Source organism: Hyperoodon ampullatus, assembly GCF_949752795.1.
Source record: "Hyperoodon ampullatus genome assembly, chromosome: 2".
Taxonomy (NCBI): Eukaryota; Metazoa; Chordata; class Mammalia; order Artiodactyla; family Ziphiidae; genus Hyperoodon; species Hyperoodon ampullatus.
In genome coordinates this window covers 156,698,851-156,722,384 of record NC_136915.1, presented here as the reverse complement: position 1 = coordinate 156,722,384, position 23,534 = coordinate 156,698,851, and the positions used below count along the sequence as shown (strand labels likewise).

General features: G+C 34.8%; 2 protein-coding genes across 4 annotated transcripts in view; one reads left to right on the top strand and one right to left on the bottom strand.

The window, feature by feature from the left end:
• Positions 1–23,534, top strand: part of LOC307049107 (E3 ubiquitin-protein ligase RING2) — a gene marked incomplete at both ends in the record, with an annotated part of 167,266 nt that overhangs the window by 36,704 nt on the left and 107,028 nt on the right. The window lies entirely within an intron of this gene.
• Positions 2,012–23,534, bottom strand: part of TRMT1L (tRNA methyltransferase 1L) — a gene marked incomplete at its 5' end in the record, with an annotated part of 35,357 nt that continues 13,834 nt past the window's right edge. For 2 of the 3 annotated variants that reach the window (XM_079698620.1, XM_079698618.1), the window contains 8 exons: positions 2,012–2,477; positions 2,584–2,710; positions 5,048–5,110; positions 5,781–5,947; positions 7,897–7,975; positions 17,748–17,938; positions 18,874–19,086; positions 19,482–19,731. In XM_079698620.1, the coding sequence (XP_079554746.1) occupies positions 2,225–2,477; positions 2,584–2,710; positions 5,048–5,110; positions 5,781–5,947; positions 7,897–7,975; positions 17,748–17,938; positions 18,874–19,086; positions 19,482–19,731 (1,343 nt within the window). In that variant the 3' untranslated portion in view covers positions 2,012–2,224. The remainder of the gene's footprint in view (positions 2,478–2,583; positions 2,711–5,047; positions 5,111–5,780; positions 5,948–7,896; positions 7,976–17,747; positions 17,939–18,873; positions 19,087–19,481; positions 19,732–23,534) is intronic. The other variant, XM_079698619.1, reaches the window with a different exon arrangement.

Here is a 23,534-nt window from a genome sequence, read left to right as displayed (position 1 = left end):
GTCAAGGGTTGAGGTGCTGGCTATGGGGGTCTGGCCTGTCAGAGATTCTGAGTGCCTCTGCAGCACTGCCTGTGCAATTACCAGTAATGGCTGCCCACCTCCCTGTTAAGACAGCCCTTAGGGTTTGAGCTGCCTTGGCATCTTATGGCCAGCTGAGCTTTTTCCTTGGTTGTGGCAACCCTTGCTCCAATGTGAAGATGTGATGTGAGGCAAGAAGTGCTGGAGTATCTGCTCAGCTCAGGTTGGGGGGTATACCAGAGCGTTCACAGGAAAGGAGTCAGCCAATCGCAAGGTTTCAATTTCAGTCTCCCTTTCCGCCCAGCTTTGAGAGCAGGTGAGTATCCATGTGCTCATGAGTGGACTGCAGGCTTCCCACAGCCCACCTGTTAGTCTCACTGGCCCTCCAGCCAGCCAAGGGGGCTCATCTTCCCTTTGTTGGACCCCAGGGCTGAGGCATCCAATATGTGGCTTGAACCACTCACCCTGCAGGGAGGGCCTTTGCCCATGTAATCTCCCTTTTCCTCTAAGTCCCCTCCCAGGGTCACAGGTCCCAACCTGATTGCTTGTTTTCCCTTCTTACCCGTTTCTGTGTGAATCTTTCTTACAGCCTTGGTTGTACAGGAGTCTTTCTGACAGTTTCCAGTTAGTTTTCAGTGAGAATTGTTCCACATGTAGATGTATTTTTGAAGCGTTTGTTTGTAGGGAGACGTGAGTTCCACATCCCCCTCCTCCTTCACCTCGACTCCTCTCCCCATACACATATATTGTAAATAATCAGATGGTCCATGTGCTGGTTTGTCTTACAGATTTATAGTAATTTTTCTTAAGTATACAAAAAAAGTAATAACTTTTATTTCTTTTTGTGCTCTTTTGTGTGTTATAATTTTAACTGGCAGGAATAATAAAGATATTTTAATGGTCATTATAGAGACTAACTTGCACTTCACCTGTTCCTTTATTTTACTAAAATTCTATTAATTGGAGACAAGAAAAAGCATCCTTCTAGGACTATGCTGTAATAACACAAAGAGATTTTCTTTTATTTCCTCTAAGTTAATATTCTATGTTGATGCAACCTAGACTCCCTGAATTTCTATATATGTCATGGGAGTGCTTACATGGTGTATTTAAACCTTTCAGTTGTTACTCTCCCTCAATTCTCAAGCTTACTGCTTGTAAAAAGTTACTTCCTCTAACAAGGTAAATATGTATTAAATCCTTGAGACAAAAATCTAAATTTTTGGTATATCTTTTCATCCAAAGTCTTACATTCAAATGAAGCAAGAACAATATTTATTAATGGAAACGAGATTTTTTTCCAACTAATTTTCATAGTCATGTTAGCCTGAGCTACTTGTACAAAAAATTAGCACATACACACACCAAAAAACAAGCAAAACAACAAAAAAACCAAACCACCCCCTAAAAAACAAAATCCTCACTTCATAAAGTCAGAAGGTGACAAGTTTTACTCCTGAGAGGTAGACATGCATTAACTGAGGCACTTGAGATCACCCAGTTTGTTTAATTCATAACAAAACCTCTCTTCAGAATTTAGTGCTTGTGAACAATCACTATATAAGAACAGTGGTCTGAATTTACTTTAACAAAATCTTACTCTGAAGTTTAGTCATGTAGACCTTAAACTTAAAAGAAAATGTATTTCTATCTCAGGCAACTATTTAATTTCTCAAAAGCTAGTAATGAAAGATCAATGTGGGGAGAGGTATGATTTCTTGAAATTGGAAATATATTTTAGCTTCTATTTGTGAAAAAATATATTAGTGACCTGAAAGGACATTGTTTCTCCTATTCTATTTATGGTCATTTTAATAAAAGGCTTCCTCTTATACACTACAAACAGAAAAACATAAACATCATGAATCAGTTTAAGCAGAGATGTGATTAATAACATACATAAAATTCCAAACACTTTGCATGTGAAAAATTTCTGAGTATTAAACAGTAGGGTGATCTCAGTCACAAACTTGGCCTTCACATGAAATGTTTTCATTAAAATTTTAAGTTTTCTTTAAAATAAGAAAAACTTGGAAAGCATAGCTCCCAAACCAGCTAAGTTAGAAACTGCTAATTTTCTGAATGAAAACAGCACTTTTTTTTATTTTTACACAACTGAATTGAAAGAATAGAAAAAGCACTACAGTTGATATAGAGAACTATTAGGCCATCAACACAGACATCTGGGAACAAACTTCTTTTACATTTACCATCTTCTGCAGCCACTTGCTTCTGCTTTGTCATTCACTGACATTTCAACCCTGTCGGCTACTGTATCTTCGGACGCTGGTTGGACATGGCCCTCTGACTGTCCTCCAGTGTAGGTGGGGGTGCTGTACTTTAAAAGGATAGATTTAAACTGCATTAGAGGTGCATCTGTACGGATACCCATCGGGTCAAAATGAGTTCGGCTTACTCGAAAGCCTGCTTGAGAAAGACAGCACAAAAACTTTTTTAACCTGGAACAAGGAAAGGAAAAAAATAATGAGGTTCTTGTACTTTTATTTAAATCACAATGTCATTAAAATATTAAATATATACACTGTCATTCACTGACTGTCTTACTTTGGCATATTCATTCCTTTAATGCTGTGTCTATGGATATTGTAATAAAAGGGAGGATGTTCAGTATTGACATCAGTCTTTTGCCTCTTGGCTAAATTTGTGGTTGTTTCGTTACTTCTTCTCTTTCCTGAAACATACATATATAAACACAGAAAGTTAGCATTCTCTTAAAAATTACAAGCCAAATACTTTTATAACTACATACTGTCTTCGAGTATAAATCCTCTGACACACACCATTTCAACCTATCTATCTAATCTTAATTCTAGATGGCTTTTACTGTAAGAGTAAGATATATATTCTTGATACTTTCACTATCTGTCACCCATGTAATTTTAATATTTAACTGTTTGCTGAATCAGAACTTCTTTTCTACCTTCTTCAATTTTAAGCCTCAAGTCTATTTCCACCTTCTGTAGAAAGCCATTTATGAATTCTGGGCCAGTCATCCCATACTACACTACTCAGAGTTTAAGTTCTGTCATTTTTTGTTTTCCTTGTTTCACATATTTAGGTCTTTTATGTGTATAAATCCTTTCTTCCCAAATTATATTCTAAGTTCCTGGGAATAATGTCCTTTATTTCTATACTTGTATTTTCTACTGAATGCCAATACAGTTGATCCTTGAACAATGCATGTTTGAATTGTGTGGGTCCACTTCAACATGGATATATTTTAATAGTAAAAACCACAGTACTACATTGTCCATGGTTGGTTGAATCTGTGGATGAAGGGCTGCTAAGTTATACATGGATTAACCTTGGGGTTGTTCCAAGGGTCAACTGTATTTGATATACGGTAGGTCTTCAATGATCACAAAACAAAACCAACACAAAATGAGTCTCAAGGGCTTGGATACAGGAATTTAAAAAGGTATAATGTATGATCTCATTGCCTACTTCTTACCACAGTACTTAGCCTTTACATTTTAAGTGAAAGGCAGCTAGCAAGTTAAGTTTCTAGCAGTGTATCCTTCCGAAAATCACAAAAGGAAGACAACTGAGATATCCAAGTTACTATGAGATTCTTTCTGAATGTTCAACTCAATTATTTCTACAAGGATGTTATTATGGCCAAATTTAAAATTTTTATGAAAACATTCACTTAAGCAAAAGTATTCAGAAGCGAAATTTGATGCATGAAAATGATAAACTGCATTCAAAGATAAATATAAATTATTGTTGAACTGTTGCCTCATGACTCCCCCATTAAATCAAATAATTAAAACTTGATTATACTCTCACATTAAATCTAAGAAGATTTAGGAAAATCTGAGACTAAAAATCTGATACCAAACCTTAATAATTACTACCATCAGCAGTACATGGATTTTTTTTTTGCCTGATATTTTCTATCATGGAAGATTCTGTATGTTGATATACTGGTTTAGAATAATCATATAATTTCAGAGCTATAAAAGAACCCAAAGAGATTAGTCTAATTTCCTTAATTTATACATGAGAAAGGCTCAGAGATTTTAAATATTTTTAAAACATGTTTTACCTTATTCTAAAAAGGTTTTATGACAACTCTTTTGAAGGTGGGGGACCTGGCTGAGGTTATACAACAAACGACACAAAGAAGTAGAATGATGCTCTTAAATCTAATGCGCTTCACAGTATACCATAACGCCTTTTTCTTTCTCCAACAGAAATTAAGGAGAATAAATCATTTAAGTGATTTGAATCTTCTCAAATTAGTTGAAGATGCCAAATGAACATGACTGTTGCAAAGAGTATGCAGTAATTACTAAACCGTAAGCTATTAGCAGGAGTTGAAATTTTCTTGTCTTTGAAGATCAACACTAAAATGTTGAGCAACTAATACAAAATTATAGCTTGTAATTATAGTCCTGTTCTTTCAGTCTTAACACTGTTTTCTTTTTACCTGTATACAAAACACATTTAGAATCTAACATTGTCTTTTAAAAACTTTAGACATTAAGGCATTTACATTATAAACCTTAATACCCTTTTGATATGAATTTGCAGCATCTAATATAAGTAAATTTTAAAGTATGCACACACCCCAAATTGTAAGAAAGGCCATGTAATAAATTCTTATGGCCAGAGTGTCGGGTCTTCTGGTTAATCAATGGAATTCCTATAAATCATATGTTGATGAGAAAGTTTATAAGAATTAGAATAAAATTTAATCTTAACTCTATAACCTTTATCAAATATAATTTGATCTTATTTTGGTTCACATGGTTAAGATCTTATAGCTCTTGCAAGGGGATCACCATATATTAGAGATGTGAACTAAGTACATATTAATAGAAACCTTGAACTGTGCAAATGCCAGATAAACAAGGTTTATTATAATTTTGTTGTTGGTATAATATGAAAACACATTTTGAAGTATGCTACCAAAGCAATCTCTTCCCTTCCAATTACCCTTCTGCTCTGTGCCCTTTTGCACAGACACATACATACATATATACGCACATATATACATACATACCTTGTGCAATGTAATTATCTGTTGTGGTATCATCTGTAGTTTTAATAAATACACCATATTCTTCTAAAATAAAAACAAATGGAAATGATAAAATATTTTACAGAATGACGGTAAGCAACAATTCGAAGTTTAAATAAAAGCTTACTTAATTCTATGCACACTACTTTTATGAATATATGAGATTCTGTGACCAAAACAGGCTACAAGAATTCATTTTTTAACCCTTTAATAAGAGCTACTTCTTCTAATGACTCATGACAATGCCAGGATGTCTAACAAGCCCACCCTTATATCAATAGCCAGATAAAACAAAGGAGAAAAAACTTAGCTTTACTGAGTGATAAGTGTAAAGCTAGCTTCCATGTCTTAATGGATATTACAAAATTTTTGGCCACACTATTCTCAGAGTGATCTCAGAATTCTCTTTCTAGGAAGCAGATGTAGGGTAATAAAATCACAACAGACTTTTATAGTTCTTTTAATCTACTAAAATTTAAAAAATACATCTGTCTTAACAAAATCATTATTTATTTCATGCCCCTAATATAAACCTGAAGAAAACTATGCAATTAAAAAAAAAAGTTAACCAGATTATGATTAGACTCATTAGAGAGGATTTACTTAAAGCACACAACTTATACTGCTTTTGATTATAACATCAAATAAAAATAAAAAGATGGAGTATTTCTGATAACCAATTTGTAAGCCAGTAAATTAGTGTTCAATTAGTCACCTTGCTTGTTGAGATTCGAAGATGCATGAACTGAAAACTGACTTTGAGGAGTACACTCTGACTCAAAGATTAATGTCTTTATTAGGGTCTGAATGTCATCTAAACCATGGTGAAGAGATTCAAATAGCATTCTTTTGAGGAATCCAGTATTGAAAAGGGAACTTGACCTGAAAAAGGAACATAGAATTGGGTTTGAGAAATGTTTTCTTTAAAAAAAAATAAGTCTTCATAATTTAACAAGTAAGATAATTTGCCCACACCTTTTATCATGTCAGTTCTCTAAGCTAGTGGGATTAGTCAAGGATATTTTATTCACATTATGTCAACAAGAATTTATTGAGCCCTTATAAGGTGTATAAGTCCTGTGGTACATAATAGAGGTGTAAGATATACCAAAGTATAAAATACAGTGTTTACCTTATGAAAGCTTATAAATCTAGACAGAATCTAGACAGGGACATAGTGTAAGGCAGAGGTTTTCACAATGCATATTCCAGTAATAGTAAACCTTAATTCCAGTGTATATATGGTGGGACAGGGTGAGATACATGAGAATTACTATGCTGGTGGTGATGTAGTTAAAAAATGGCCCAGGGCTGAGTCTGATATGCTTCCCATTTAATTTGAGAGTCACAGGTATAATGGACAGAATATCAGTTCCAAGTCAGATAAACTTGAATTCCTGTCCTCGCTCCACCACTCACTAGCTATGAAATCTTGAATAACTACTGCTTTTGAGTCTCATATTCCTCATCATAATATGGAAAATAAAACCTCTCACAGACTTGTTATGGGAATTAAATGAGATAGTACACCTACGATCCCTAGTACAAAGTATATCCTCAAGGAAGAGAAGCTGTTATTATTAAGGTTAGCAAATTATGAAAGGATATGTGATTTTAAGTGTCAAAGGAGTGATCAATATAAGCTTTACTAAAAGACAATTTAAAGATTATTTTGGGTTTAAACACTTAAGGAGAAACTTCAAAGAGGATGGATAATTTAAACTGGAGGTGAGGAAGGGGTAAGAGACTGGATGAGTGTAAAGACATGAACAATGGCTTTAAGTGAGAAAATCTTAAGTCACAGTTTAGACCTCAGTTTTGGAGGTCAGAAAACCTGAGTTCTGTCTCTGCCTGTGCTACTAACTAAATTTTAGGGGGTCAGTTTTAGCCAGCACTTAAATACACTGTGCCATAATTTGCTCATCTGTAAAATGAGGGGGGAGTTGGCCTAGGAGATCTTTCTGGATCCAACAACCTGTTGTTCTTAATTTCCCTAGTTCCAAGATCAGTCAGTAGCATCAATGTGTGATATAAGTAAGATAGTACTAGAAGGTAAGGCTGGCCAGGTCATTCTTAATCTACAAGTATCTACATGAAATGAAGATAAAATAATGGGTATCAGCACAAATATGTTTACTATTAGGTTAATTTTTAGGCTTAGTAGATGGCCAAACCTTGGCCTGGTAAAGTAATGAGGTTGAAGTTTGCAGTGATTCTTGTCACGATGCTGTCAGGAATCTCAAATTTCTACAAGAATCTCTAGTAACATACGCTTACGGGAAGGATTCTGAGTAAAAGCAATTCAACTTTAAGGCATTAAAAACACAATAACTAGTTACTAAGGATGCAAAAGCACACATACATTAAATATCTGCAGCTGCGTCCTGTCTAAACAGCTTTACCTAACACAAAAGCAGACGTTTACTTTCACATGCCCTTCTTACTTGAAACCAATTCCTCAAAGACCTTTTATTAATATATTAGTTGACTGGTCTATAAAAGTGACACTTTACAATCACACCCTAGTTCTATAGTTATTAACTGAAAAAAGCCTCATTCTTACTATGCAGAAATAAATTATTTGCAGATCAGCTAGGCTTCTCTTTGATCCTACTGCATCTTAGCCCTGTCATGAACTTGGAAGAATAATGGTATAGAAAAATCTGAAAACAAAACACCTCAGGTTCATAGGGGGAAAAGAATCATAATTATTTTCCTATACTTAAAAAAAAATTGAACCTTAATTTGCTTGTCTTTTACCACATAATCAAAAGTCAACAATCAAATCAATACATACATCAATTTTGAATATATTATGCTTAGGCACATACCATAGAGGTCCAAGTTCTATTGCTGTCTTTCCAGGCATGCTTCCATGACAGTTACAGGGTAGCTGTCTATATGGGTTTTCTGTGAAAAGATAATAAACAGAGAAGTCAAAGGGGAAATGACAATGTAAACAGTAGTAAGTATTATATTAACAATAATTTGCAGCTACAATATACTGAGGATCTACTATGTGCCAGGTATTGTGCTAAGTATTTTATATGCATTAAAAAAATTTAATCCTTACAACTCTGAAGTAGGTACTGTTAAGGTCTCAGTTATATAGATCAGAGGATTAAAGCTTAAGAAAGATGTAGAAATCCACATCAAACAACTTATTAGAGGCATAGCTTTTAGTCAGTATACTACCTGAAATAATTTAAGTAGGAGAAAGTCCTGTAAATTCCACAAGATATCCATATTTTAAAATCAACTGATTGGGGTATAATTTACATGCAGTAAAATGTATACATTTTATGTGAAAAGGTTGATGAGCTTTAACAAATGTATATACTCTGGTAACTAACAGCCCATCAATTAAAGACATTTCTTATAAGTTAACTCTTCTGTAACTGGGAAGAAAATGAATTACTCTATTCCCTAGGCTCGATGCATATTCAGCCCCAAAAATCTAGGCTAGAAACTAATTCAGTTTAAAGAGCAATGAGGGGCCTGATGTAATCACAAGGTGACTGGGGAGGTACGAGAGCTATTCTTAGTTTCCAAAAAAGGGTGATATTCTACCATGGACTTTTCAGTTCACTTCAGACCCAGAATAGTCATTTTAAATCAGACTCTGAGTTCCCCCAGGCCATTCCTGGGTTGATCATTCACTTTCTTGGAATGGCCTGATCTGATCAGTGGGTCCTAGATATATCCAGAACCCAGGAATTATGGTGGTAGGGACATGGGTCTATAACCTCTTGCTATCTGGTATCACTCTGTCATTCAATGCAATTAAATGGCAAAATGCACAGTTGTAAAATCTTATATTTACTTAAAGCCTTCCTTCATTGTTCGTTCCTAGGTCTACCTTTCAGCCTTAAAAGAAGGTGTGGTTATCATTAACCTTAGCTTTGTTGAGAATGATGTTCCTCAGTTATTATATTAATATATTCAAAAAGTTCTCCCTGAAACCATTAAATAACTAAACTACAAATACTACAGGCAGGGTTACTGAAATTAGGGCGATTTACAGTACGGTTCTGTCAGTCACACCAACTTACCGCCGACAGCACAGATATAAATTTGTATTTGTTTCCTGATGCATTTTGCAAAATGCTCCCATCATATAAACCTGTATCTTTTTTCAAGCCCCTCACCTAGGATTTCTCAGTGCCTGGTCAGCATCAGCATCTTGAGGGATCAGGGCTCTCATTTCAAGTTACCAGTAGCAAAAAATGAAGGGGTAAAAAAATAAGAAAACTAGTATTTCTATGTCACTGGTAAAACAGGCTATGAAGGTAATTCCAGATAAGGAATTCAAACATATTTAGAGACTTTTATTTAAATGCAATGGACTGAACACATACTTCGTCTCTGCTGTTTCTTAAAGCATTATTAAAATGAGAACAAAGGAATAAAATTCAAACCCCAAAGATAAATAAAATCGGAAAGGAGATAACAAAAGATGATGAGAGATGTCAATACAATTTTAGAAGTGGGAAGCACATACACAAGGGGATTTAGCAGGTCAGAGAAAGCTAAAGCCTAAGCCTGAAATGGGTAGAAGGGCTACCAATAAACAGCAAGCCCACTGGTGTGGGGGACCTGGAAAGGCTTCAGAATTGAAGGTATTGATGGTCTCTGAAGATGGGAATAGGGTGGTACCACACACACACAAAAAAGGCCTTGTTTAAAATTTTAAGACTTGTGGATCTTCTCTAATACCAACAGTCAGGCTTCTCCATCTTCCCCATCCCAAAAGAGGAAGTTAATCTTGGGTGAGGCTGAACCACAGAGAATCTGGAACCAGGGATATTAGTCACAGTTAAGAGTGAGGAGACATACGAAAAGAAAGGGACTAAATAAAAGTCTGTACAAATGTTAAGACCTTCCAGTCTCCTTCCTCAACATGGTTCCTAGAAAGCTGATAGAAGACTGCAAGATTCCTCTGTAGAAATACTTACCAATCCAAGAGAAAAGAGATACACACACACACACACACACACACACACTGACTGACTGACTGACTGGCATTTGGGGGTTCTTGTAGTGAAAAGGCAGACTGCCTTCTCATTACAGTAAAGTCTATCTGTTTATAAGCCCTGCCAGAAGTACTTCCACATAACTTTCAGCATGGAAAACTAAAGACCACTAGACATTTGAGATATACTATGACAGAGAACAAAATTACAAAAGAGAGAAATAGGAAAGAGAAGAACTAAAAATAATGGCAACAATACAAAAATAAGCAAAACAAAAACCCTATCCTCCCCTAAAATATAAAATATACCCAACTATAATCAATAGTCTTAGGTAAGATTAGATTTTACATCTCTGAAACAAGAATAGGATACTACTAAAAAGGGAGCAATGAAAAAATATGAAATAACTCTTGGAAATGAACCAAGTATGAGAAACTTAAGCAGGAAAGTTGGAAAATAAAACTCAAGGAAATCTATAAAGTAGAACTAAATGCCAAATAAATTAATAGTAGAGATATAAAAAAATTAGAATTAATCTAGAAGATCCATCATATAACTAAAATGAGTTCCAGGAAGAGAGAAGAGATATTTTGAGAGAAGAAAATTATCAAAGAAATAATAGAAAAAAATTTACCAGAACTGAAGAACTCAAGTTTAAGTGCTCACGGATTGTCCAGCACATTGAATTAAAAAAGATGAATTCACACACAAAATGAAGTTATTTTAGAATACTGGGTTAAGAAGAGATGTTTTAGGAGCACTCAGAGACAAAAACACAAAGGACCATATATATAAGAACAATAGCAGACTTGTCAATATTGGAGGCTAGGAGACAATGGAATAATATCTTAAGCATTCTGAGGAAAAACAATTTCCAACCTAGGCTTCTATACTTGGCCATGCAATCCTTCTCAGGAAGCTATGGGAAAAAGTGTAGTTTCAAAAGGCGAAAGTAAAGAAGGAAAAGTGGAAAATACATAAGATTTAAGATATAGGAAATTCATCAGAAGGAGAAAGCCAAAGAAAATTTCCAGTATGATGGTCTAAAAGGAAGCCCTAGGGCAACAGCTCTCAGCAGACCTAAAAAACAACCCAAGCTAGAGCAGGAGGACTGTCTCCAGGGGAATGAAATGAAACCCAAAGATTACTTGATGTTCTTAACCAAAATCACAGGAACACTGAAACTGGATTATGGATTATGAGAAGTATATACACAAAAGGTGACAAATACATAGTAATTATTAATTCCAGAGTAAGCAAATAGTCATATAAAAAATGTTATTACAGCATATTAACTGGTTTATCTGTGTTGTAGCAGCCTTCTAAGATAGATAGGCAGCAATGATTCCTGTCTCTGGCATTCATACCATTCTATAATCCCTTCCTCTTGAATGTGAGATCACTGGATCTAGAGACTCATTTCTAGGGACTAGAATATGGCAATATTCTTTTTCTCTTTCCTTCTCTTCCTTTCTCTCTCTGGTTCTTGCTTAATCCTTCTGACGAAGTGAGCTGCTATGCTGTGAGTATGAAGAGGACTGCATGACAAGCAGTAACCATGTGAATGAGCTTGTAAGCAGATCCTTCCCCAGTCAGGCCTTGATGATTGCAGCCCTGGCCAACACCTTGACTGTGGCCTTGTGAGAGACCCTCAGCTACTGGACCCAACTGAACCATACCCAGATTCTTGACTCAGAGAAACTATGAGATAATAAAAGTTGTTTCAAGCCACTAAATTTTGGAGTAATTTGTTACACAGTAATAGATAACCAATACGACTTGTGAACAATATTTTTGTATTTATAAAAATATAAACACTGAATATTGATTAAGCCAACACTGGAGAGGAGAACTACATGCATGTGACTGGGCTGGCTTGAGATGCTGAATACTCTTCTTCCATGAAAGGAAGTTACAGGCAGTATAAGCATGCTACTTAGAAATAGGGAAGACACTAAACATTAAAGACTTTAAATATTAGAAGAAACAGCTATGAGGTTTTAGCTGTTGACTTTAGGGAGTGGGGCAGATATCATTATTTTATTAATAAGACTTATGGAACTATTTGACTTTTTAAATTATGTATTACAAATTGATAAACATAAAAAATTCTAAGTGACCTGACATTTTTGAAAGACATAATCATTTACACTCTGCAAGTCCTGTATGATTACAAACAAAATGCAGACAACAAATCATATTGCTTTATAGCAATTTATTAGGTAAAAAATCCTTTAAAATGTTTAATTAGGGGGAGGGGGCAGGATGGATTGGGAGTTTGGCGTTAGTAGTTGCAAACTATTACATTTAGAATGGGTAAACAAGGTCCTACTGTATAGCACAGGGAACTATATCCAATCTCCTGGGATAAACCATAATGGAAAAGAATATAAAGAAGAATGTATATATGTGTATAACTGAGTCACTTTGCTGTACAGCAAAAATAAACACTAAATCAACTATATGTCAATTAAAAAATATTTTAAAAAAAGAAAAGAACCCACTGTAGTAACAGTCCAAAATTATACAGCAATATGAAGCACTTCTGATGGAGAGGGAAAGATGTTAGGTTTTTATGGATTCAGGATCAAATCTGAACAGAGTATATTTGAATTTAGTTACTTGTTGATCCTGTAAAACACATATGGTGAGATATGAAAGGATAATAAACTCCATGTAAGAAAGAATTGATTCATAATTTTAAGGGCAGGAATACCATCAGTAACACTGTGGTATGAGGTAAAAAACACTGAGATTCTTTTTTATTGAGGGAAACTCACATTACTGATACCCTTTTAAACACTGAAGAGGTCTGTTATTTCTTACATAAAGGAAAACTGAATTAGGAAAAAACAGAAAAGAAACCATAGGGCACTAAACCAATTATCCAGGAGGACCAAAATTTTCCAAAGTTTCATCAAAGATATTTATGAAATCTATATTTTAAAAAGCCAGAGTGGATTCTGTAACTCCTCTGATTTTGTTGCATTGAAACCAAGATTAGGATGGTGGACTGAGCATTTAAACCTGTCTTCTCTTATTATTCCAAATCTCTAGAAATGATAGAAAATATATTTTTATGAAAAATTCCTAAGTAGCGCTGGAAAATAAGATGAGTCATCACACATCCCAAATCATTCAGGGCTTTCTGAAAGTCTACAAGCTGTGAGATCATGCTACTGGAAGAAAACCACACTGGGGAGAATAGCTATTAAAGGCAGAAATAGCCTAGGGGCTATATGAACCTAAAAAGCAAGGATGAATGACACCAGAGTAGCTCTAGGACAACTGTTAAAGGGATTGGTTAGAAAACTGTACTTGAAGCAGCTTATGATTATATAACTCCTCTAATCCATGATTAGTAATTACACAAGATATTTGTCTTCAGTTTGAAGTGATAAAGGTTTAGGTTGGAGAAGCAAGATAGTGCCCCAAATTTGATAAAAAAAACAATTATCTAGGGCCCTAAGAAGCTCTGAATTCCAAGTAGGATAAACACAGAGAGACTCACTCAGACACGTCATAATCAAACTGCTGAAAGCTACACAGAGAATCTTGAAAGCAGTAAGAGAAAAATAACTTATCAAGTATGAGGGAACAACAATACAATTAATGGGGACTTCCCTGGTGGCGCAGTGGTTAAGAATCCACCTGCCAAAGCAGGGGACATGGGTTTGAGCCCTGGTCTGGGAAGATCGCACATGCCGCAGAACAACTAAGCCCGTGCGCCACAACTACTGAGCCTGTGCCCTAGAGCCCACGAGTCACAACTACTGAAGCCCACGTGTCTAGAGCCCGTGCTCTGCAACAAGAGAAGCCACCACAATGAGAAGCCTGCGCACCACAATGAAGAGTAGCTCCCGCTCGCTGCAACTAGAGAAAGCCTGTGCACAGCAATGAAGACCCAATGCAGCCACAAATAAATAAATTAATTAAAAACAAACAAAAAAACAATTAATGGCTGACTTTTAATCAGAAATAATAGAGGCCAGAAGGCACTGGAATGACACAGTTGAAGTGCTGAGAGGAAAAAAAAACCTATCAACCAATAATTCTACATCCAGCAAAACTATCCTTCAAAAAAGAAGGTGAAATAAAGACATTCTCAGGTAAACAAAAACTAGGAGAATTTGTTGTAGCAGACTCACCCTATAAGAAATACTAAAGGGGGTTCTTCAGGTTGAAATGAAATTTTACAGAGTAACTTGAATCCAAAGGAAGGAATAAAGAGTACTGGAAAGGTAATTATGTGGGTAACTATGAAACATATGTGTGTGTGTCTCTTAATTTTCTTTTAAACTCATAAGATTTAAAAAATAATACTATATTATTGGATTGGGTCTGTAGATGTAATTAACATATGACAAAAATAGCACAGGAGGTGAGAGAAAAATAGAATTATATTAGAGCAAAGTTGCCACATTTTGCCAGTCTTAAGTCAGTATTAACCTGAGGTAGATCAAGATAAGTTAAAGGTATACATTATAATCCCTGGAGAAACCATTAAGAAGATAACTGGAAAAAACATAGCTAAGAAACCAACAGAGGAATTAATTAAAATGACACAGTAAAAAAATATTTAACACTAGGAAGGCAGCAAAGGAGGAACACAGAAGACATGAGATACATATAAAACAAATAGTAAAAGTGCTGAAAAGCCAAACATTTTAATAACTACATTCAATATGAATGGTCTAAACACACTCATCAAAAGGCAGAAACAATCAGATTGGATAAAAAAGCAAGATCTAATAAGACACTTACAGATTAAAACTAAAAGGATAAAAAAATATATTATGCAAATAGTAACTATGAGAGTGGTATTTGTATTAATATCAGACTATAGGCTTTCAGATAAGAAATATCAGGGATAAAGACAGACATTTCATAATGACAAAAGAGCCAAAGATGGGGCTTCCCTGGTGGCGCAGTGGTTGAGAGTCCACCTGCTGATGCAGGGGATACGGGTTCGTGCCCTGCTCCGGGAAGATCCCACATGCCGCGGAGAGGCTGGGCCTGTGAGCCACGGCTGCTGAGCCTGCGCGTCCGGAGCCTGTGCTCCGCAACGGGAGAGGCCACAACAGTGACAGGCCCACGTACCGCAGGAAAAAAAAAAAGCCAAAGATGATACAACAATTATAAATATATACGAATATTTTTAGATAAAATGATAGTTAAAGAAGACAGGTTGAAGAGAGCACACGCATAATAGTACAAGGTAAGACAAATATTAGAATTAAAAAATATTTAAGAAAGCTTTCTTGAAATGAAAGAATATTTGAAGCTACATGATGAAAGGGGATGCCATGATTAGGAAAACTGATCCTAAAAATAAGGTTAGAACATAGTATTTCAAAAATAAATATTCCTTTGGGCAGCCAGGCAAAATATTATGTCATATAAAAGAAGGAAAAGTTACAGTAATATTCAGTAATAGAACACAATAAAAGAATTTCGAGAAGGCACTCAAACTTTAAACGTTTTAAGTATAAAGCTATAAACAAGGAGCTTTAAACATGCAAGAAATCAGAGTATTTTCCCCATGAACCCTCTTGACTAAACTCAGAAAGTTAAATTTAGCCAACCAACACATAATTCAAGAAATTATGGCAAGAACACTGATGATGAGCACCGAATATATTTAATGTGTGGGTTATACTGGCAAAATAGAATATAAATGTTACATATAACATAAAAATGGTATAATGGACAAAAACTAGGAAGGGAAAATGGCAGGCTGTTACCTCATTTATGTTACCAAAAATCCAAAGTATATTACTTAAAACCGATAAATCCAAATTACAGAAACATACACATATTTGCTACTACAAAAGTAAACATTAAGAAAATAAACAACAGACTAGATAAATCAGTATCTAATATAGTTAAGAGAAAAGGGCAGAAAGGACAAATACTAAAACTTTAAAAAATAAGGAGAACCATAGAAACCAAAGAAATTAGAAAGAATCATTAGACAACACTTGGCTCAACTCTATGCAAATAAATTAGAAAAGCTGAGTGAATACTATTAACCCTTTAGTGAACAAATAATTCTGATGCTAGCTAAACTGTTCCCAAGCATTGAAAAAAATGTAAAAGTTCCAAATTCTTTTTGAAGGGAATTTAAACTAATTCTAAAGCCCAACCAAAATTATTCTAAAAAGGAAAACTATATACCATCTTATTTATGATACTGAAACAGAACTCCTTTAAAAAATTAGTAAACAGAATCCATAATAAAAGAATACTTCCTAACAGAGTAGTTTATTCTAGAAAGTCAGAATGATTTGATATTGGGAAATTTTATTACAATTAATCAAGTTAATAGATCTAAGGAGAAATACCATATAATCACCTCCACAGATGCTGAAAAAACGTGACAAAATTCAACATGGTGATAAAACGTAGTAAAATTGTAAATGAAGGTTACTTTCTCAACCTGATAAATGATAGGTATCTCAGATTCAAGTATGAATCAGAAAGCACCAGAGCGAACTAAAACAAGGAACATGACAGGATGCCCTCCATTCCTACTATCAATTAACACTGTAGCAAAAGTATTAACTCTTGGACAAAAGAAAAGCATACTGGGTTCTTAGGAAGCTTCAGAACCGTAACAATATCTCTATCCTCCTCAATGTGATCAAGATAAACCACCAACTGGTTTATTTATTTATTTTTTTGTTAAGCCAAAACAAAGGATCCAATGTCAGAACACTGAAAATAGAGCTATGAGAAGGGATTGTCTTAACAGATATTAAACAACACTAAAAGTCTTCTGTAATCAAAACAGTGGGATAGAGGTGTATGAATATCCAACCACTGGAAAAGAATAGAAAATCCAGAAACACACTCAAATATACATGTGGGATTTTAGTATAAGATAAATATGGTAGTCTCATATCAGTGAAGAGGTGAACTATTCAATGAAACATAACCTTCCTTGAATAATATAGGATAGGAAAGCTCTTTCCAACTACAGAGAAAATTCAGAGTACATTAAAAGTCTGATTAACTTAACAACAGCAACAATGAAAAACTTCTGCATGAAAAGGTAAAAAAAAAAGATGCAAACAGTGACAAAATGAGAAAAAATATCTGCAACTATCGTATCATATCACAAGGGTTAAACTCTAGTATATAAAGGAGTTGTTAAAAATCCATATTTAAAAAATGCCAAGAACCTAACAGAAAACAATGGGCAACTCTATGTCCCAGAAAAGCAAAATAAAAACAGCTTGATGAGGGCACAAGCCACATCTTTTTCCTTGATTCCCCAGGCCTGGCATATAGTAGAGGCTCAATAAATGTTTACTGAATGAATTTTATAACTGATGGCTTTTATATTCAGTCAGAAACATGAAAATTATTTTTATAGAATTAATGATTTGAAACATCCTAGACAAAGAGGTAATCTGACTTAATGTTCCTAAAATTAGTGACAGTGGAAACTAAGTTATTTCTAGATGTTTCAACAGAGGGCAGGGCTAGAGAGCATAAATTATGATGAGTAAATGATTTTAATGAACTCACACGAATGTCTTGTCTGTTGATGAAAGGAAATCCAGTATAGGAAATAAAGTTAGCACTGTAATCTTTAAAATCAAAGGACAACAATATGTATAATTAGGGATGTGATAAAGGCTTATTCATTGGAGGCTTATACATAAATTAAACAGAATATACAGTCAAAAGAAACTTGAATTTACCTTCTACCATATTACCATCCTTCTGAAAAATTCTCTCTTCACACCACTGACAATGGATGAGGTACTGAATCTTCTTGGCTGTTTCATCTGCAGAAGTAGGCCCCCTCAAAACTCTCACAACAACCAATACAAAATGTTCCAGAGCCACTGCAAACAGTACTTCTATGCCTTTGTTACATCGGGCTGCAGCTCTGGAAAAATTTTTTAAAGTTATTTTGGGAGCTTATCATTTTCCTTTGTTTGGCATTATACTGACAATACTAACTTGGACACTAAACTATGGATGGGTTATGGGAAAATAAGGAAAATTCGATTCTTAGTAGCAGTGATTTTAAAAGATCATTATTATAACTTCTACACAAATTGAAACACAGGATATATAGGATGCTTGGCAGGATTTTAGTAACTACACATTTTCCCTTATGAAATCTTCTCAATATTCTCTGGTTTTCAGTGTCACTTTGTTTCTTGTCATCACAACCATCTTTCTTTCTTTTTATCTACTTTTTTCTATAAAATCTTCCTCTAAACAATATGTGTTTATTGAGTACTAACTACATGCAGGAACTGAACAGTCAGTGAAAAATGAATAAGCAAAGTCCTTGCCATTATTACTTTTATATACTTTTGGATTAAATTCTACTTGGTACACCATTTATGTACTTAGTTTTCCCTCTACAGTTCTAAACTAACTTAGACTTTGTATATGTATTGATTTGAATCAAGTTTATAAGCCATCATTTTTTTAAACTACATAAATAAAAGATGAAATGGACATTAAAAAATGATTGTTTCTAAATCTAAAACCAGGCTTTGCTTTCCCTTTTCATGGTGCTGTCCCCTACATTGTTGAAATAAACTGATTTGAAATTAACTTTCAATGTTTTCTTTCTTACTACTTTAATTATTTTAATAACACTTTAAATTGAAGAGTAAACTATTTTAGGCACAAGCTTTTAAATCAAATTCTAACATAACATAAGATTACCAAACAAATCAAGATTACATATATGGAATACGGAATTTGTATTTCGTGCATATTTTGAAGAATGAAATAAACACTTCTTGTAATATTATTTCTTTTTATCATATACCCAGACGAGGTACACTGTTGGCCATTTGGTACCTTGCCACTGCAGCTACAACAATTCTGGCTGCTAGCTCCTTGTAATATTCAGTTCGGACAATGTTACAGCCGTAGTGACGCCGGGCAACATGTTGTGCCTTGGCATATAAAGAACTGATATCTGTAGAAGTCACCGACACTATGCCAAGGTTTCTTATATTTCTGAATGCAGAATCAAGATAGTTCACAGATGTTCCAAAAGGGTCTAGGTGTCTAAAATCACAAAGAATATAGACATATTTAAAATCATACTAGTATCCAAAATAATACCATTGTCATTATTTCTAATGACAAAATTCCATGGATTCAAAAGGACTTCATAAATCTATTTTAAATACATAATTATGTGTTTAAAGTAAGCAATAAAATGATGATATGTAAGACATGTAAAAATAAATCAGGCTTAAAGGAAATTGTCATGCCCAGGCATTTTATTTCAAATGCTAGAAAATGTTCTTACTGCATTCCTTAGGCCAATGCCAAAAAACTGTATTAATTTAAACAAACAAACAGTGACAAACTATGCTAATTTTTAACAGCCCCCTCCCTACCCTGCCTCCCGCCAAATCCAAGTCAGTTTAGAAAGCGACACAATTTTTTTCACTTACATGAAATCAAAAGATCTCAAATGCATCAGTACATTGGCATCCATTTTGGTCACCTTAATATTACCAAAGTTTTCCTCTCCTTCTTCAGGAATATCATCACTCTCTTCCTTTTCCTTACTGTCCACCACCACTTTCAATTTGTTTAAATGGCAGTTCTCCTGAATCAACGTCACAGAGTTTTCATTCAAATCATTAATTGTAACCTTGACTGCATTTCCAAGGTGTTTTGCCCATTGTAATCCCATTATCCCTTGGGAGAAATTGGAGGAAAAATGAGTTTTTAAATTGTAATAAAGAATAAAAGTAGTATAATAATAATAAAGAATATAATTTTATAAAAAACAAAAACAATTCTTTCAAAATCTTAATACTTTCATTAGTGATTCTTATTCTACTTCCTCACTAAAATGCCTCTGAAGAAAATTTACCACAAGAAAATGTGTCCAACAGATTTCCATTAATAGTTTGTAAAAAACTTTTCTATAATCCATGTTCAAATAAAATATCCATCTATGTTCTTTATTTGGGCTTTGGTAGGATTTTTTTTCTTTCTTTTTACAATGGAATACTTTTTTGAAACAAAATCTTACAGAGAAACCCAATATACAATATGAGTAAGAGTGCAGTTACTCTACTTGAAGGGAAGATGGGTAGTTGGAACTCCTCCTGCTGAAGTTTACCCTAATGTACCAAAATATAAAAACAACTTTCCTGGATCAGTGCTTTTCAAATACTGCACAACAGCATCATTGTGAATGAAAAAGAACAACTTTGTATGTGTAAGCAAATGACCAAGAGGAATTGAGACCAAGAGGGCCCTTCTCACAGGCTTTCTATTCCTATTGGACTTGAGTCATAAGGGACATTCACTACACAGTGGGAGATGGTGACACAAGCCTAGCCAATATGGAGTAGAAAAACCCCTATTTACGGGAAGTATTAACCATCTTCTCCCTACATGTGCTTCATAAATGTAAAAAGTTAGCATTTACTATGTGCCATGGTCTTTACATATATTTTCCTATTCTTATAACAAGCTTGTGAAGTAAGTTCTAATATTTACATTTTATATTTATTTATTTATTTGGTTGTGTTGGGTCTTAGTTGTGGCAGGCGGGCTCCTTAGTTGCGACTCACCAGCTTCTTAGTTGTGGCACTTAGGCTCCTTAGTTGCAGCAGGCAGGCTCCTTAGTTGCGGCTCACTGGCTCCTTAGTTGTGGCATGCGAACTCTTAGTTGCATCATGCATGTGGGATCTAGTTCCTGGACAAGGGATCAAACCTGGGCCCCCTGCATTGGGAGCGGGGAGTCTTAACCACTGTGCCACCAGGGAAGTCCCTATCCACATTTTAGAGATGGGGAAACATGCAAAATGACTGCTATGGCTTGATTTAAGTTTACTAAGGCACATTAAAAAGAAAAGGCTGAGAAGATCTTACTTAAATGATAGTTTTAGTGATTTCAGGTAAAAAAATGAGTAGTTCATTGCATCATTATTTACAGTAGCCAAGACATGGACACAATCTAAGTGTCCACAGATGGATGAATGAATAAAGAATATGTGGTGTATATATATATATATATATATATATATATATATATATACCCAGTGGAATACCATTCAGCCATAAAACAGAAGGCAATCCTGCCATTTCAGACTACATGGATGGACCCTGAAGGCTAAGTGAAATAAATCAGAGAAAGACAAATACTGTATGATCTAACTTATATGTGGAATCTAAAAAAACCAAACTCATAGAAATGGAGATCGGATTTGTGGCTGCCAGAGGTGGAGACTGGAAGGGTGGGAGAACTGGGTGGATATGGTCAAAGGGTACAGACTTGCAGTTATAAGATAAATATGTTCTGGGGATATAATGTATAGCAGGGTGATTATAGTTAATGATACTGTACTGTTTACTGGAAAGTGACTAAGAAAGCAGAACGTAAAAGTTCTCATAAAAGCGGAAAAAAAAATCTGTAACTATGTGAGGTGATGGATGTTAATTTTTTTTGGTGATCATTTTACAATATATACATATAGCTAATCATTATGTTGTATATCTAAAACTTATACAATGTTATATGTTGATTATATCTCAATAAAACTGGAGGAAAAAAAAGAAAAAAAATGACTCCACTATCAAGAAACGTATATAGTACCCAGTCTAGGATAGACATTTAATAAATTTTATTGAATGTAAAAAGAGAGAGAGAGAGAAGTTGTGTCAGGGAAAATGCTGGGAAATAAATCTGGAAAAGTAGGTTGGGTCAGATTATAGAGGATATTAAATTGCAATCTGAGATGCTGAACTCTATTTAGGCAATAAAGATGCATGATTTTTTTTGACTGAGAAGTAATATTATCAATTCAGTGTTTCAGAGGAAGGGCTGTTTGCAATAGCATACAAGACAGACTGGGTGGGAGAGGTATCATTGCCAAAAATCATGACATTGGTGGATATGGAATCGAAAAGGAGTATGAGTCATAATAAAAAAGAAAAATTGGAACAGATCGGTGGTTGAGTGTATGTGGGGACAGTGGCAGGAAAAGGAGTAAAAACTGATTCAAATTTAAAATACGACTGGTGGGACTTCCCTGGTGGTCCAGTGGTAAAGAATCTGCCTTCCAATGCAGGGGACGTGGGTTCGATCCCTGGTCGGGGAACTAAGATCCCACATGCCGTGGGGCAACTAAGCCCGTGCGCCACACTACAGCTCACCCGCCTCAACTAGAGAGCCTGCGTTCTGCAAACTACAGGGCCTATGTGCTCTGGAGCCCACGCCACAACTAGAGAAGAGAAAACCCGCATGTCACAACTGTAGAGAAGCCTGCGTGCCACTACGAAGAGCCTGCGCCACAGTGAGTGCCACAACAAAAGATCCCACATGCCGCAATGAATATGCTTCATGCATATTCATGCTGCAACAAAGCTTCATGCTGCAACAAAGACCCAACCCAGCCAAATAAACAAACAAATGTTAAAAAAAAAAAAATCCAACTGGCTCAGAGGATGTGATCAGCTTAAAATCACTACTTCATCACTTTTACCATATTTAAAGAGACATTACTAATGATGATGATGATGGTAGTAGAAGTAGTAATAATACAATAATGATGATACTGAATACTTTTATAGCATTTGCTATATACCAGACACTGTTCCAATTTCTTTACATGTATTAATTTACCTAATCTTCACATTATTTTATGGTGGGTACCCTCCTTTAGATAGATGAGGAAACTGAAGCATAAATTTCCTGTGGTTAGACAGCTGCCATGTTATAAAGCTGTGATTTGAATGCAGCCAGTTTGATTCCACAGTCCATGTTTTTAACCACTAGTTCTCCCTGAGGAGAGGAACTTAAGGAGAGCTAAGTCATGCTTTCATCCTATTGGTACAAACTTCCCAAGAATACTCTCCTATAACCTTTAAGAAGTAAGACGTGGATTGGGTACAAGTGGCTTCTTAGAAATTTTCTACTTTTTCCATTATCTTTTCTCTACTGTTAAGTCCTTTTGGGAAAAATGTTCTCAATCTTTAAAATTTCACCTTACCCTACTGCCTAATGACTATGCAATATTTACTGCACCACAAAAAAGAGACAACCAAACACCAACTGATAACTGATCACAGTAAATGTGTATTCTTGCAAAAAAAAAAAAATCCTATCTGAATCTGATCAAACCTGAAGATCCAACTACCAATTTATAGAAATACGAGAGATAGAGGAACCATGTGATGGTTCATCTTATATGAACCATGGTAATGCAATCAGCAAAAATCTAGACTGTGGGAAACTCTACAGGGCAAATGACCTGTTATATCAACAAATAATTATCACACATACACACAAAATGATGGAAGGTAATATAGATTAAAAAGAGACTTAAGAGACATACTAAACAATTGAAATATATAGTCTTTGGATTCTGATTTGAATTTAAAAAAATTATGAAATAGGCATATCTAAACATTTGATGATATTAAATAATTACTCTTAATTTTTTAGGTGTGATATGGTATATGGGTTTAATTTTAAAAAGTCCTTG